This window comes from Acyrthosiphon pisum, chromosome A3, assembly GCF_005508785.2.
Source record: "Acyrthosiphon pisum isolate AL4f chromosome A3, pea_aphid_22Mar2018_4r6ur, whole genome shotgun sequence".
Classification (NCBI taxonomy): domain Eukaryota; kingdom Metazoa; phylum Arthropoda; class Insecta; order Hemiptera; family Aphididae; genus Acyrthosiphon; species Acyrthosiphon pisum.
The window spans coordinates 7,119,450-7,136,664 of NC_042496.1; the positions used below are offsets into that span (position 1 = coordinate 7,119,450).

Sequence of the window (17,215 nt, forward strand, 5' to 3'; positions counted from 1 at the left end):
TGAACGAAGATATCGGAGATACGAGTACCTATTGTACATGTAAGACGTAGGGTATAATATAAATTATAAGTAATATAATATTATAATACAAGATGAGTGTCTAAACGTGGTTTGATTCACCCTGATGAACTTCTTGCTAACCATGCTATTACACAATAGTATATTGTGTGGCAAGGGCGGGAAATGGCCTTCCCACGCGAGCCACACATACTATTTTTTGTCACGCCCCTGCGTTCATGGAAAAGGTTATGCAGGGATCTATGAAACAATTATAGACTATTCTACAAAATATGTTTAAATGTTAATGCGTCATGCAAGGTGGTTATACTATACATTTAAGATGTAACCAAAAGTTTATGTTCTGGAAGGACCGTGGTAGGTATACATTTTAGTTTCTGGTTGTGCAGGGGATACGCGCCCGGCAGCCGGCACTTTTGGGGACTTCTTCTTTTCCGCCCGGCACTTTCAGGGATTTCCTCTTTTCCACCCGCTGGACGGAAAAAGGTTGCTTTCTAACGCTTCAACCGTGGTCGAAAACCAAACTTTCGGTGCAGGCGTGACAAAAAATATGTTCTTTCGCCCTTGGTTGGCTTAAAACATACGTACCTAACCTAACTACTTGAATACTTTGTATAATAGTAATATTTATTGAACTCAAAAATTATTTAAATATGACATGGCTCTATGCATTGTTCTCCACCTAAGATCTCTAAGAAAAACGTTTAGATAGTGAACCATTGAAAACCACGGTAACAATTTTTAAAAACATTAATACGTAGACAATTTATTGACCGGGCTGGGAACAGATAATATGAAATATCCTGTATTGTGATATAACTTTACGTGATATAAAAATATTCAATTTTCTATTCATGCATAGTAAATTATAATTATTAAATAAAGAACGTACGAAAGGGCACTGCCGAACATTGGAATACGCCGTGTAAAAAGGTATTATACCACAGCCGGTCCTTTAATCTTCGATTTGCAGTCACATGCATGCCGATCCGATATAAAGGACGACCGCCCTGGTATCCAAAGCCGTTCACTATTATGTGTTCACTGTGCATATATATACTATACTATAATATTATTATATATGTACCATACCAAAATCATTAAACTGAAATATCGTATGTTGAGGATTTATGCCTCAATATAATATATAGCTTCGATGGTGAGCTTCACCGGGGAGAATAAAAAAATTCAAAACTCAAATGCTACTAGAACATGAACGCATATACGTTTATATATTATTTCATACAGATACTAAATTTTCAACGAATACGCGAACAAAATGGTACAAAATCTATAAAATTGCAACAAATCTGAAGTTTTGTGTATACTATGTTATAGCCATGTATTATATGTAATTCCAGTATAATAAATTTAGAAGTGACAGTAAAAAAAGTATTTAATATTTTGTTTTAATTATTTGATATTTTTATTCATTATAGTTATTATTTATCTACTCTATAATGGTTGATTATGACGTATTTATCGGTCTCTGGTATTAAATGCAATTTGTATACATTGGTAATTTGTCTGTAATGTTAAATTTATATTTTTAATTAGTTATGTCTATAGATAAATAATTTATTATATTATATGAATTTTATTTTTCATTCTAACAACTCAATAGCTTTAACTAATATTTTCTTGATAATAATTAGTGCAAGTTTATGAGCGAAATAACAAATATGGTATTAGCATCACAAAATATTTTAAAAATTCATCAATTTAAACAAGCCGTTACTTATAATTTAGTAACTAAAAATGTTCCTCTTTTTTCAGTTTTTAGCATAAAAAATGATATGCATAATGAACTTTAATATATTATTTACTTAATTTTCTTTCATAATACATATATAACGATATTTTGTAACCTCAAATTTACTCCATAAATGGAAAGACCGGAGCTTATTATCATTCAATTGTATTATAATCTTTTATTCTTGATACCCTTATGTTCATAAACTCTTAAGAAAAATGGAATGAAGATAAATTAAGGCACTTCCCAGGACTATATTTCATATTCTTTTCAAAATGTCTGCTCATTGCATTGTTTGAATACAATAGCAGATTTTAATATAAATATAATATAAATACAAGTATATATATATATAATGTATACATACATAGAGCGTGATTACTTTAACGAGACTACCTTATTTTAAAATAATCGTATTAATATTATAGGAAGACGATTTAAATTTTTTTTTTAATTTAACTGATTCATATTGGAACCTGTACTTGCAAAAGTACTGTTAATCTGGGAGCCATGTGGTTATTAGAGTCAGTGTATGTATATAAATTATAAATTAAAAGCTATGATTAATTTTTGTATTTTAAATATCAGTACTGAACTTCTGAACAGAGATCGGTCAATCAATTGTCAAAATTTAAATATAGAATAATCGTGATCGCACATTATTATTTATAATTTTTCATAATAATTATGATGTTTATTGATTTTTGTCAAATGCCACTAAGAGGATTAAAACAACCATATCTTTAGGATTATGACCATCATAATATTATGTTCAATTTTCAATCTGAAAGAATACCACACCAACTGATTTTTTGCTATTACAGTGCTAACCCAACAAAGTGTCGAAGTGTAAAGAAACAAAAAAAGTTTCCCATCTGAATAAGAAAAAAACGGAACACGTGAAAAGAATACAAGGTAATTGTTGGACAACTGTCCTTTTTCGCTTTAATTGGTTCAGCAAGTCAATGTGATATTTTTTTTATTTTTAAATTGTAAGAAATAATAAATCACTTCATTGAAAAAGTGATTTTTAGCGGAGCTCAGTTCACTATGTACCTAGTGAATGTATTAACAATTTATAGCGAAAAAGAGCGATTCTCAATTGAAAACGAGAAGTTTGTTTCACCACAAGAGGCTTCTTATAAATGGCATACAAAAATATAATTATTTGAAAATATAGGTACACCAAAAATTCCAAAAATCAAAATTTGAATGCATTAGTTAAAAAAAGTGGTAATCAAAATGCTTGATGAATCACCTTATGTGTTATCCTACGCAGTGTTACCTACGTCGCGAATTGTAACTGACGATGTGTGCGTATATATAACATATTATACTTACGCAAAAACGTTTATATAACAAATAGATGATGTCTGCGAGACGCACTCGTGGTACCTATTGTTAAACCGCTTCTCGTTTATAAAAAGTTTAACGCGTAACCGAAACTAACGCAAGGCAACCACGTGATTGATGGCTTTGGACAAAAGAGTCGGACCTAATCCAATATTTTCACACACACATAATATAACGACTATACTATTATAGTTACCACTACCGCGGTCACGGTCGGCGGGTCGCTATAACTCATCGGTCTACGTAGATATAATAATAATAATAATAATAATACATATACCTAACAGTTTTCCTCTCTACCGCGTACTCGAGAGAACACCCCTAACCAAAACACTCACACTCACGCACACTTGCCACCTGGTGGCAGGTGTGGGACGTCCCCACGGGTTCAATTAGGCTATACCGATGCCATAAGTGGGTGACGTCATTGACGTCGTCGTAGCTCTTCGGAGGAAATTGGTGGGCGAACAAGGTAAAATGTTCGTAACGATGTTATATTATGACGTAGTGCATGAAAACGATATTATAATAATTTAAGTATATAACTCGTGTATAGGTATATTATACAAGGTAGTTCACTTTAAGCATGCTCATCCAAATTTGAACCTTTAATTATAATTGTATTGAAATAATATTCATAAAACAATCTCGTTAACCCGAAACCCAAGTATTATTTTATTTTACAAATTTGAATAATAATTGGAAGTTTTATTAAACAAGTACCGATTAATTATTAAATGTAATAACAAATGTGCAAATATGCACAACTTTTGGAAGGGGCGGGGAGGTGGCTATGTTATTTTGATAATATCCGAGAACAGGCAAGAAATACGTTTTTCTTGTGATATATATCTACGTCATATACATAGACAAATAAACTGTGGTCTATGGGTAAGTCTGTTCACTCTTTTAATTGTTCCAAGATCTTACCCTTATTAACCCAAATAATAGCGCTTATTAAATCCCAAACGTTTGTTTTAATATTTTATTCCAGTGTCTGAACACCCGAAACCTGAATAAATTATTCTGGTGCAGAGCTCTGATTATTATATCCAGTATTAATGTATTATATTATCATACATTCATATATAATTAGTTAGTAAGTTGGACCTTTTGCAAAAGTCAATAAGTTAATATACGTAGGTATCTGTTATAAAAAAAAAATCAAAATGTATAAATTAATCTAATTTAAATAGTTTAATATAAGGTAATTTCCTTGTAGTTATCCTCAAAATGAATTAATACTTTATTTATTTAGTAGAACATTGATTTCCCTTGTGACACTTTGAGTGGCATAATATTTTCCGTTACTGTTTGCTCTATGTTTCATCATCTGAATAAAATTTACACTTCGCTCCATTTTATACTCTCATGAGTTATGATATTCAAAAATCAGAATACTCAGAATATGAGTTTACTAACAGGTAGTAATCGGGCCGAGTGATGCATATTGGAAGAGTCTGCACGTCATTTGAAGATATCTAAATGGTTTGGTAGTATATTTGTGTTACACGAAATAGATTTATCAGTTTTATAAACGAAATAAAGCTAGTGTACAGTTCATTCGCCAATTATATAATATATAATATAATATAATTATCTAGTTTGTATAAGAAATTTTTTATTAACTTTTTGTAACAAATTATATTGTCTACTTTGTTCAGAGATAAACGGGTATTGTACACCATGTCCGAATAGTAATTAAGAAAATATTTTGATTTTGACCAATTTACTGTATACCTAGGCAAGAATTGTAGACATTGCCCGGGCATCTCTTACAATAACGTTTGTCTTACATTTTCCTTTTTGGCACGTAACATAATATACGTAATATAACATATTATAGGTAACGTGAATATATAATATTCTTCAAAGGTATAGGAGATAAAACAAACTTGTTGAACCATATAAACTTTTACTTTTACAGACAAACAAAATTGTTGGACCGTAAAAACTTTTGCGACCTATACCCGTCCTCCAACAATGCTTTCCAAATCACACCTGCGTACCCCAACAGTCACGAAAGGTCGTTACAACCCTACTAAGTACAAATATTACTAGAAAACCTCGTTCTAATCACGTTTTTGGCTCTACAAAACAATTCATAATACTGTAATACAATATATAATTATAATTTATAGAACAAAATATTGTATATTATACTAACCAACGTAAAAATTTCAATTAAATATTATTATAATAAGTATTAACGTTTAGTATTTTATTGTATAATCACGTTATATTGTTTTGACATGACTCAAAAAACAGTACAGTACACATATATGTTTCATCTTAATTCGATGTACCTATATTTATATTTACTCAACATACGTAATAGGTATACGTTATTTGTTTGCATTGTTCATAATTTAATCAAAAACACATATTGGTTTGTACCACGAACCATAAAGCTAAAATAATACATGGTACAATAATTCGGTAGGTACCTATGACTACTGTTGATTATTTGATATAAATGCTAATTTTATAGAAGCATTATTGTAGTAGGTATGGAATGAACATTCAAACCAACCAAACAAATTTAAATAATATTTAGATGATCGTACATACAATAGATAATCGATTCCAATTATTTATCCTATATAAACAAATAGCATAAAAAATGATGTTAAACGATCTTCTTCTTATCGTGCCGGTGCTGGGGTTATGTTAAACAATAATGTATTAAAACTGACCATACAACTCTCTCTCTAATCATTTATATTATATAAATAATCCTATTAGAGTAGAAATATTCCTATATTTAAACATAGACGTGAATGCCAAGTAAAAAAATAATATTTATTATAAAATAGCTACTTGAAATGTAAATGTATTTTATTTATTTTATCTGAACGCGTTGCAATTTGTATATTATTTTTTTATATTTAAAAACATATAAATATCTTATTCGTATATTATGCGAGGTAATATTTTCACAATTTATTATAATATATTTTAATAATTATTAATATAACCGTAACTTATACGTGATGCACCTAAGGTGGCTATTACATTCGTTGTTATTAAATAATATCTACACACTTCTGCAAGAAAATGTTTGATGGAACGTAAAAAGAAAAAATAATATGAAATATATACTTTATACATATTTAACATAAATTAAAAATGTATGCAACTACTTTGATTTAACTTAAATTTACAGGATATTATTGAATATTTACCTTATAATAATAGTGTCAGTACCTATCTACCTACTATTTTAATTTGTATACATTTTTTGCAAACGATTTTTATACCTTAATGATAAAATTATGTATATAATGAACATTAAAAATACTAATATTAAAGAGTTGTTCCTATAAATATATAGGATTAAAAATGTGGGCAAGTGGGTGTCGCTCTGCTGTACAGTAGGTTACAAGTGGGTCACTGTTATAGCTGGCTGGTGTTAAATTTGAATTCAATGATATAATATCATTTTATAAGAAAAACGATTCTGATCGAAGATGATCAGACAGCGTATATTACGAAGTATATTTTAAGATATTATTGTGAACAACGTAATTTATATATAACCTATTTACGTGGAACCTTGCTTTAAATTTTCAATCCTTCGCTATAAAAGTTGAACATTTTATACATTTTTAACTACGAAATAATTATTAAATTTTAAATTTGATCAATTTTGTCGAAATTCGAACTTTAAATGCTTATAAAAAAAAATTGTGCCTATGTATTTTTTATATTTTTCAACTGCTGTTGTAACAATGTATTAGGAGTTTTGCATTATATGTTCCCGCTTATTTACCCAACAAATAAAATTGTATTGATATTTATAGAAAAAAAAACTAAAAAAAATGAAAACTGACAATGTCCGTAAACAGCCCAAAAATAGTCAAAATATTTTCAAAATTGTATGGTGTATAGAAAATTATAATATAAACATTCAGTGAAATTTTCAAGTATTTACAGTTATTCGTATTTTAATTACAACAAAATAAGGAAATCGTTACATGAGAAATCGAGTAAATATCAAATTTAGTAAAAATATGAATTTCAAACGCTCATAAAAATTTAATTTGACTTTCTTGTAGACATTTTTTATTTTTTTGATAAAGGTAGACAAATTTATGAGGAAACCTTTATTATATTTTCAGATCTTAAATTTAAAAAAAAATTTTATGAATTTCTAACTCAAAATAAATTGGAAATTTTCGTAAATTTTACGTATTTTGTCAATATTTGAACTTTAAATGCTTATAAAAAAAAATTGTGACTATGGATTTTTAATATTTTTCATCTGTCTTTGAAACAATATATTAGGTGCCTTCTATTAAATTTTCAAGATTTTTTAACCAACAAATAAAATTTTATTGATATTTATAGAAAAAAAACCTAAAAAAAATGGAAACTGAAAATGTCCGTAAAGAGTTCAAAATAAGTCAAAATATTTTAAAACAGGCATGGTGTATAGAAAATGCTAGTATAAACATTCAGTAAAAATTTCAGGTACCTACCTAGGTCATTTGTTTTAGAGTTGCACCAAGAACCAATATCGATTTTCTCGAAAATAGATTTTTTTTGATAAAGATAGAAAAACTTATGAATAATCTTTTGTTACATTTTCAAATCTTAGATTTAAAAAGACAGACAGACACAAAAAACACACAGATCATTGTAAAGTCAATACATTCATCGTTCCACTCAGAATCTAAAATTAAAATTTAAACATAAATTTGTTTGTACACCCTCTATAAACTACATACCTATCAACTAAGAACATGGCCAAACTGTAATAATATGATAATAAATAAAATAATTGCACTTTATATCACAAAAATATTAAAAACAAAGACAATGAATGATAATTAATAAAAATGCTTTGATAACGTGTTTATACTTTTTGTTTGTGTTTGCTTTTTAGAATTAAGTACACACACATGTCAAATAATATTAGGAGTCAGTAGGTTATTAAAATAAAAAAAAACTCTAGTCGACCATTATAAATTGTCTCAAGATGTTACGTGAATTTAGTCGTATAATATTATACTACTAAATATGCAGATATCCTGTATAGTAGAGTAATAAAATACCTATAATTATATTAAAACTGGAAAACACAATGGCACATTTGTACCTACGCAATTTAGTACCCCAGAAGTCACATTAAATTCGCTGGGAATCTTCCATTACCTTTATTTAGCAAAACACAATGCACTTGTAATTTAAAGGCCACTCACATTTCTTTTTATGCAATACACACTAATTTTGGTTAATCTCTTGAACTTTACACTTTTATAACAAGAATATAGCTTATTACTTTAAGATCACATATTATTTTTCAACTAAAAAATAATGAGCTGCATTCGTTTGGAACTTGTAAGAGTAAAATATGCAAAAATAACAATATTTTGTACGAAGAAAATGTGTGAAAAAATAAAGGTTAGTACCTATTTAGTTTAATTTACAATAATATGAATAATCATGACATTTTTTCTAAATTTTTTCCATGCTAAGCTTATAATACGTATGCAGCAAAGTGTGAATACATATTTTGTTTTCATATATGTATTAATATAATATATCCTACTATAATTTAAAAATAAAAACAATCATTCTTGTTCATTTAATATAATCCATATAAATATTATCGTTTTAACTATATTCATACTCATGCAAGATATTATACAGTAGTTACATATCGCCGGTAAAATATCACGTGACCAAAATATCGCAACCAAAATATCGCGAAACCATTATATCGCATGGAAGAAATATCGCCAGTATATATACCGCCAGCATGAAATATAGCAGTAATTTCATTATAGATAAATAATATATTTCAAGCATATAATATTGTTATATTAATATATAGTAGAATTGATAAAAATTATAAAAATATGTATAATTTAATAAAATTGATATAAAATTGATATAAGTATTTAAAAAAAATTAAATATGTATATTAATTAATGGAAGTATATATTCAATGAAATACCTTGAAGATAATCTTCAAACTCTCGATTATGATAATCTGCTACTATGTTCTTTACTCGTTCAGCCCAACTGACTGTCTTGTTCTTTTTATTTGGCGTATTTGGATTTCCTACTATACTTTGACTTATTTTATATAAATTGGATTGCAGCCAATCTGGATGCCTCTGGTAAATGAGTGTGATTGTCAGAGTCCCAAACAACGTTATTTAATTGTGTATGACACCTTCCACGGCATTTTTTACTGGCATATTGACTGCACTTCCAAATAATCTGAAAAATGAAAATAATAAACAATGCATATAAATCCGGTCTTTATTAATAATTAACGGGCAACACAGATTATTCTAACACGGACCACCACGGCTCGAAAACGACGGACGACTAATTACGGCAGCCGTGTTATTCCGCGCGCCCACTATTATTATTATAGATACGAGCATAGAATGTTATAAACAGTAATATTATTTATCTTACCTTGGAATCAGCACCATCTTTTTCTTTTGTAAAAGTATATCCGTTTTGAACCAAAAAATGTTTACCTTTTGCAGTTCTTAAAAAATTTAACTCCATTTAAAATTAAAATAAATTTTAAAAAAAACTGTAAAACTGTATAAAAGTGTGAAACTGTAAAAGCGTCAGTCACAGTGTCACAGTGACAGTACAATGTATTACTAAATAGAAATTATAAAATGAAAAACCAGTATACTTGAATGCATTGCTAGCTAGAAGGTGAATACTATTAGATAAGATTCAGTCAAATGCAATATACTACTAAGTTAAATAAATACGGAGGTAAAAGCTGTAGGTGTAGCCGTTGTGTACATCTGTATGACTGTATTAATATGTTGTATTGAGGCGACATGTCCTGTATATTATAAAGTTATACACTAATATTTACGATGATTATTCAAACCACCAAATGTATAATACATATTATTTATATTATTACCTATGTGTTTATTTTTATTAATAAAATCTATATACTTGAAATTTTTTTTTTTTTTTTTTTTATATTTGTTCATTGTAACGACCTCAAGGTCTTTGACAATGCTTATCACAAGTGGGTAGTAGGGAGATCATGTGATCTATTTATCTATGTATATATCACTATATGCATGATACTACCCCCCTTCTCCAAGAGGAGACATGTGCGGTCTTCACTCCCAGTGGAGTGGGACCTAGTTGGAAACCGGATGACGCAATCGGACGACAGCACGGGAAAATGGTGACTGCGTAAGAATCCACACACATTTTTTTTTGCACTTTGCTATGAATCGAACCGATGACTGTGTGAGTCGTAATCAACTGCGTGACCACTGCGCCACTCCGGCCCCTAAACTTGAAATTTGAAAAGTAATTTTATTTAAAATTACATAATAAAATAATAGTTCATAATTGTATGCATATTATTTTTTAGTATATATTATAATGTATAAATAGTTAAGAGGAATAATTAAATCATGGACACGAAAAAGAAATTCAAAATCAAAGCGTATTTGTGGCTAGTTATAGAGGATTAATGATTATCATAATTCATAATAAGATATTATAGTCCTGTTATTATATTTATAATATTAATGTTAAGTAAAGATTTGTCGAATTGAATTAAAAGAATAGGCCCCGACACACAAACCATACGTGTTGGGTATTTTAGTTTTTATCGTCGCAGAATCGTGATACAAAAATTAAAAAATAAATAATAAGCCATTAAAAAAAGTTTTGAATTGAACATACGCTAAACCAAGTTAACTCGAATTTCTAGAAGCCTCTAAAAAACCGTTGAGACTTGTTTTTCGATCGATAAAGGAGCTAAAATGTAACTTTTTGAGTATTCCCATCTCTTTTTGAAAGAATAAGCTCACAGAAAATAATGGAATAAAAAACATAATTTTAAAATCAATACGCTTTTCGTTTCATTCGACTACTAAAATAGTCGTATTAATCGTGTTCTATATGAACTATTTATATTCCTGACTCATAAATACACAACTATTTCTTTATTTTTATTTTTTTGGGAACGTCCAATACATTACACTAATCTTTATATTTTTACTGAAGATGTACTTGAAGTAAATTAGTTGAGTGCATTTTAGTGTTTCCTGGGGTTTCAAACTCTTTAAACAAACTTTACTAATTATATAGTGTGTATTTGTGTGTAATGTATATACCTAATATAATATATTATCTTACACTACACATTTAAAATCGATACAAGGAAAACTATATATATGTACTTGTATATTCATACAAATCAAAATTATTTTTTTACTCAAGATAATTTTATAATTAAATATACAAATAATTTCTGCAATTATATAAATCTATGTACTAATTCAAAACCTGTAAATATATGCAAAATTACTATTGAATTTCTCAAAACGATTTAAAAAACCTTATAGATTAAATAAACAAATTAGTTACCTAAGTATATTATTCAAACATAGAAGTATTTTTAATTTCTGCAAATATTATATTAGCAAGTGGATTTAAAATAGTCAAAACATGTTATGAATTTATTAATATGCTCAACGGAAGTAGGTAGTTGATAGTATTGAGTCTGTTACATACTTGCATTATGTTGTAAACGTAATAATGGTTGATAAAAGTGTACACTTATACCTATAGGTATTTCGATTATCTATAGAATTCAACAACAACGGAAGTGTAAATACTGAATGTACCTATATAATACATATTTATTATTTATAATACAAAACAAGACTCAGCGTAATACCACAACGTATTTACGCTGGTATGCTTGTTTATGGTCAATTTAATAAAATTGTTATGATGCAAATACTATTAAATTTATGAGATTAATAATTTGTTACCAATTTTAAGATAAAATACAAATTTTAATGTACTACAAAAATAAATAGCTCCACAAATATTAAAATCGTAGGATGCGAAGAAAATAAAATCGAAAATATTATAATCTAGAACGCTTATGCACTAAAATTACACTAGGTAAGAGTAGTTAATAAAAATTTAAATTATTTTATAACAAAAAAGGTGGAAGTACTAAGTAACCGTTTTGCTGTTGTAAATGTCGAGTGTACCTCATTGAGTAATTCACTGCAATGGGTGCATTATATTTGAATTCAAAGATAAATCATACCAATCAAAAACAATACCAAGCGGAAACGGTCTGCTAGCCTAGCTGCATGTAGTACTAAGTATACTTTATACTGCGATAAATAATAATTATAGTAATTATTTTACTATTAATAATACGGTAGCGTGAATTTACTAATGAAAAATATTATATTTTGTATAATAATTTATAGCCTATAGGTATTTTTTATTAACTTTGGATTCAATATAGTAATAAATACTGACTTACCGTAGAACAGTGTGAATAGCTTCATGGTATAAATACGGAATGATATTTTCAAAGTGTTTAGATTAATTTTAAGCTATTACCATAGACCTCATACTAATAGACGATCCTTCAGTATACCATATGCACTATAATGAGCCGCATAGTGAGACATAACAGTGAAGCAGCAAAATTTGATGTCAGGCTTACCATTCTGCACAACCTCTATTGTATAAAATAATTTAGTATAGTACTTATTTTGTGACTTATGTAATTTAAGCATAGACGATAGATTAAGTTAAAGTACAAAGTACAAATGTATTATTATTTATTATATATTATTTATTATTATTTACCAAATACTATACATGAAATACACAGCATTTTATCGTACTTTACGTCTGGTACGGTTTTGAAAATATTGTAAGTACTCATTAACGCGCATGTGCGCAGTACACGATGTACTTCCAGCAGCACCCTCTCGTCCTATAGTTCGAACTGCTACTATGACCCGTCTATTAGTAGGTATAAGATATTAAGGTTTATGGTAATAGCTTAAAATTAATCTAAATACTTTAAAAATATCATTGCGTTTATAAAATATAATAGTATACCTAAACATTTCAAGTCCCCACAAATAATATATTTGAACAACAAAAATTAAACTAAAATCGTTATTCTTCGTTTAATTATCTAATTTGTAATTTCGTCTACATTTTAATTTAAAATGGCTATTTTATAATTAAAACATTTGTTTGAAATTTTAATACTTAAAAGGTAATTTGGTTTCAGTATGAAATATACTTATGCCGAACACATTATATTAAACTTTTATGCTTTTTGTCTGAGAAAATATTTTGTAACCGGCAATAATCATTGGAAAAACTAAAAAAATATCGTACATTTCACTGGTTTTACTTAAAAATTCCCTTTGTCCCTAATTTTGTTTTTGATTATCCTGATTATTAAGAAAAATACTGTTTTTACCTTCCACCCCAAAAGTATCGTATATATATTCACTTTTCTATCAAAATGATATTGTCATATTGAAATTGAAAATTAAAGCAGTTTTATTACTATTTATCGTATATTATACCGATTACGGGCACAAAAAATATTGTAAAATCAATACATTCATCGTTTCGTCCTGAATCTGAAATAAAACTTAAATGTATACTTTTTGCTATAACTACTGTTTTAAATAGTACCATATTATTAAAGGGTGTTTTCTATTTAAAACAAACATAAACACTACAGATAATACAAAAATAAATTGTGTAATATACGTCTTCAGGGTACAAAACAATGATAAAACCTCTTACCTGTTTATAATGGGAATTTATAAACAAACAATTTCAGTGTTTTCTCGGTTATTCAGATGCAGCCTATAGGCTATAGACATACGCCGTCTCCGGTAGTACGCTGAAATCAACGTTTTCTGAAAATCTTTTTTAAATTTTGTTCGAATAATATAAATACACTTAATAAAAATATCAAATATTATACTAGCTGCATGTATCGGCGTGATAGTCATAATTCAAACTTCAAAACATCCGATTGTTTTATAATTTAAATGAATCCAAAATACAAGATATATCTAACAATATAGGTACAATTTTTTTTTGTTCCATAGTCATCAGAATTGTCATCATTGTCATCATTGTCAACATATCCCATAATATTCTTGAGCTAATTTTTTCATTTTTCATTTTCATAAAGATACTGAGAATTGTTACCACGCAAAAAATGAATATTTTTAGTTTGTCCAGGGTCATTGGTACGGAAAACAAATATTACTTATCATAATTAGATATAATTTTAGACATACATTTTATACTTGGTATTTTTTGAACCAATCAAATGACTGTGTTTCAATTATTTGTAGTTAACTTATAACAGAGTTTAACTTTAAAAACGGGTAAATACACTGGCATCATGCCATCATTTAATATGTCACGGGCAAACGCCGTGAAGGATCAGCTATAATTAATAAATTAATCTAATATGTAAAATCAAAGACATAAAACCGATAACCCTAATATAGACTTCTACAATCTTAAACCGATTTTCATAATATTTTTGTTATTTTTTTCAATAGTTTCACCAAGATATGTACCTAGTGATAGTTACTTTTTATTACTTACTTTTTACTTTTCAACACATAAATGTTGAATTTAGTTGACTCACGATTTTTTTTTTTATATACTTATATTGTTGCTATTGGTTACAGAAAATAAAATAGTTATTATTATTGGATATATTTTTAGAGCTGTATTTTATATCGGGTAAAAACAACTCAAATAATTGTATTAAAAATCTGTGGAGTATACATTTCATGGATTTTAAGAAAGGGTAAATCCACAGGCATTTAATTTAGGATCAGCTGTACTGCTATAGTGTAGTATAATATAAAATAATACATAACTTATTCTTGTCAAAAATAAATTAGCCAAACTTACCATATTATTACCAATATAAAAATATGTTATTAAGAGCAATATAAATGTATATAATATCCTTAGAACAATATTATATTTATTCAAGTAAGAATAATATAGATTGACAGACCTACATGAGGCCTCCACTCGATATCGTTTTTCGTATACAATAATTTTACAGTGCCATCCACTATTTTTTTTAAGGTAATTATACCTTTTAATTTTAATACCTATACAATTTCAATTTTTTTTTATCAATACTAATTAGTAATTATTTTTACCATCGCAATTCGCAGCTAATTACATTAACGTAATGACATACAAGACACAAGTCAATATTTGAAGTAAAAATATATTCTTGTTGGATATCTATCAAAAAGAATTTAGACACCACTGCAATTATGTAACACAAATACTTAATTACACAAAATATGAATTATTTTCCATAATTACCTATTCGATAAATCGTATTTATATTACAAAAACACCTTTGCCGCATCGTTTGCGGTCGTCCCGGGAATGGATAACATGGGTTTGTATATAATGGAACGGATGATTTTGAAAAATGCATACACGGTTCGCACCTGTGCCGCATTCCTTGTGGAGGTGAATTGTTTGAATATTTAAACTTAAACGCGTAGATACTACAAAGCTGTTGTGGGACGGTGAAATTATATATTTTATGCCGTCCACGTACCCGAGAAAACGGCCATATTGCGTTTCATTGTAACGTGAACATATTATACATTTAATTTTTTTATTAATCTAAATATATATTATATATTTATATTTATATATTAAAAATGCATTGTGGACTGTGGTCATCTAAGTAAATTATTGTCTGTGTATACTGAAATACTGAATACAGAATAATATACCTACTAAATTTGATGTGCTACAACTTTACAAGATATATAATAATTAGGGCAGATATTTTTATACTTTTGCGTCTTAACTTTTTATATTACTAAGAAATTCATAAATTATACCAACATATTATGTTCTATGACCAATCGAGCTAATTATTAATATTATTGTTACCAATGAAGTTAAAACTTTAGTTTTATTTTTATGATCACAATATAATTAGTGGGTTTTATGTATAGTAAATCTATGAAAAATGAAAAATGAAGAATGATTATTTATTATTAAACTTCGGTTTTGAAATAAAATTTTACTTCTAAAAAACTTAATTTTTATAGTATATTTTACGGTCGTCGTATATTTATATGCCTTAATAGTAATATCTAATAATATAACATAAGATTATGTTCCATGCGTTTTTAATTTTTAGTTTATAATATAACAAGCTACTCGGTTAAACGTACTGCCGTACTCCGTATAGTTTCAATTATAAAACAACAAAATATAAGTATAATATGTGTGTGTGTGTGTGTGGATAAAAAAAGTATATTACATTATATTTTATACATATGTTGAATGTATTATATTCAACGGCACGTGACATTTTTTTTTTAAAACCCAACAGCCAGAGGGCAAAAGCACTTGACCCGAAAAAGGACGGTCAGCTTCATCCTCCCGTAGGTTGGTATATACCTAGTATATTATACCAGCTATTATATTATATTATATTATTATATTTATGGTACGACAACAGTCTAACGATATGTGCATTGTGTATGGAAATGACTTACACATAACGCCGCGTTCCAGGTCCTCGTAGTAGCCTACAAACGCCAACTGTTGCAGTACGCTGTTGGGCAGACGGTTCAGCGTATCAACCCGTCTGAGCCGTGACGTAATGGCCTCCACGTCTTTGGCGCTCCTGTCTGACGGTCTGAAACACGCACGAAATATGAAATGAAAATAAAAAAACGCAATAATATTAATAATATTATATTATATCGAACATTGAACACACGACATTCACATCAGTTCGCAAATTAATAATAACCACCGCACCATTATTTATATTGTGTAATAAATAGTATTAAATTACGTGCAAAAACATATTATATTTTTTTCATAAAACTGTATAGGTGCCTATCAATAAAATGTTTTTTTTTTTTACTGCTTTTATGTTTTTAAATTTACCTATTAACATACTAAAAAAATACTAAATTATGTATTAACAGTTATTTTGCTTGTGGATGAATCACTGAGGTATTTCTTTTCATTGGTGACACTAAACGATTTTATGGTATAGGTTGTAGATAATATAATATAATATACCTCACCACTCACATGCACAAATTACTGTCTGACATACTACTTATCAATATCCAAGACATGTAATCCGAATTACAATAATTATTAATTACTTTGTTGAAATCACATCAGTGACATAATAGTATTATAATGTAACCTCATGCATAATAGGTACAATATAATAATATTATAATGTAATTTTGA

General features: G+C 28.0%; 2 protein-coding genes across 2 annotated transcripts in view; both read right to left on the reverse strand.

The window, feature by feature from the left end:
• LOC100162065 (rap guanine nucleotide exchange factor 4) overlaps nt 1–16,697 on the reverse strand; it is a 262,441-nt gene extending 245,744 nt beyond the window's left edge. Inside the window, exon 1 of the mRNA XM_001947514.5 lies at nt 16,498–16,697. Within this exon, the coding sequence (XP_001947549.3) occupies nt 16,498–16,501 (4 nt within the window). The 5' untranslated portion in view covers nt 16,502–16,697. The remainder of the gene's footprint in view (nt 1–16,497) is intronic.
• Nucleotides 7,739–10,072, reverse strand: LOC115034478 (FLYWCH-type zinc finger-containing protein 1-like). The gene is made up of 2 exons (XM_029491597.1): nt 9,560–10,072; nt 7,739–9,355 (listed from the first exon to the last, which is right to left on the reverse strand). Exons 1-2 carry the CDS (start codon nt 9,653–9,655, stop codon nt 9,215–9,217), a joined length of 237 nt encoding a protein of 78 aa, XP_029347457.1. The 5' UTR covers nt 9,656–10,072; the 3' UTR covers nt 7,739–9,214.
• Nucleotides 16,698–17,215: the final 518 nt, after the last annotated feature.

Bases quoted from the DNA above. Each gene is read 5' to 3' on its own strand.
- LOC115034478 (XM_029491597.1), bottom strand. From the start codon at position 9,655: ATGGAGTTAAATTTTTTAAGAACTGCAAAAGGTAAACATTTTTTGGTT. The intron at 9,356-9,559 runs GTAAGATAAATA...TTCATTTTTCAG, and splicing joins AAGATGGTGCTGATTCCAAG to ATTATTTGGAAGTGCAGTCA.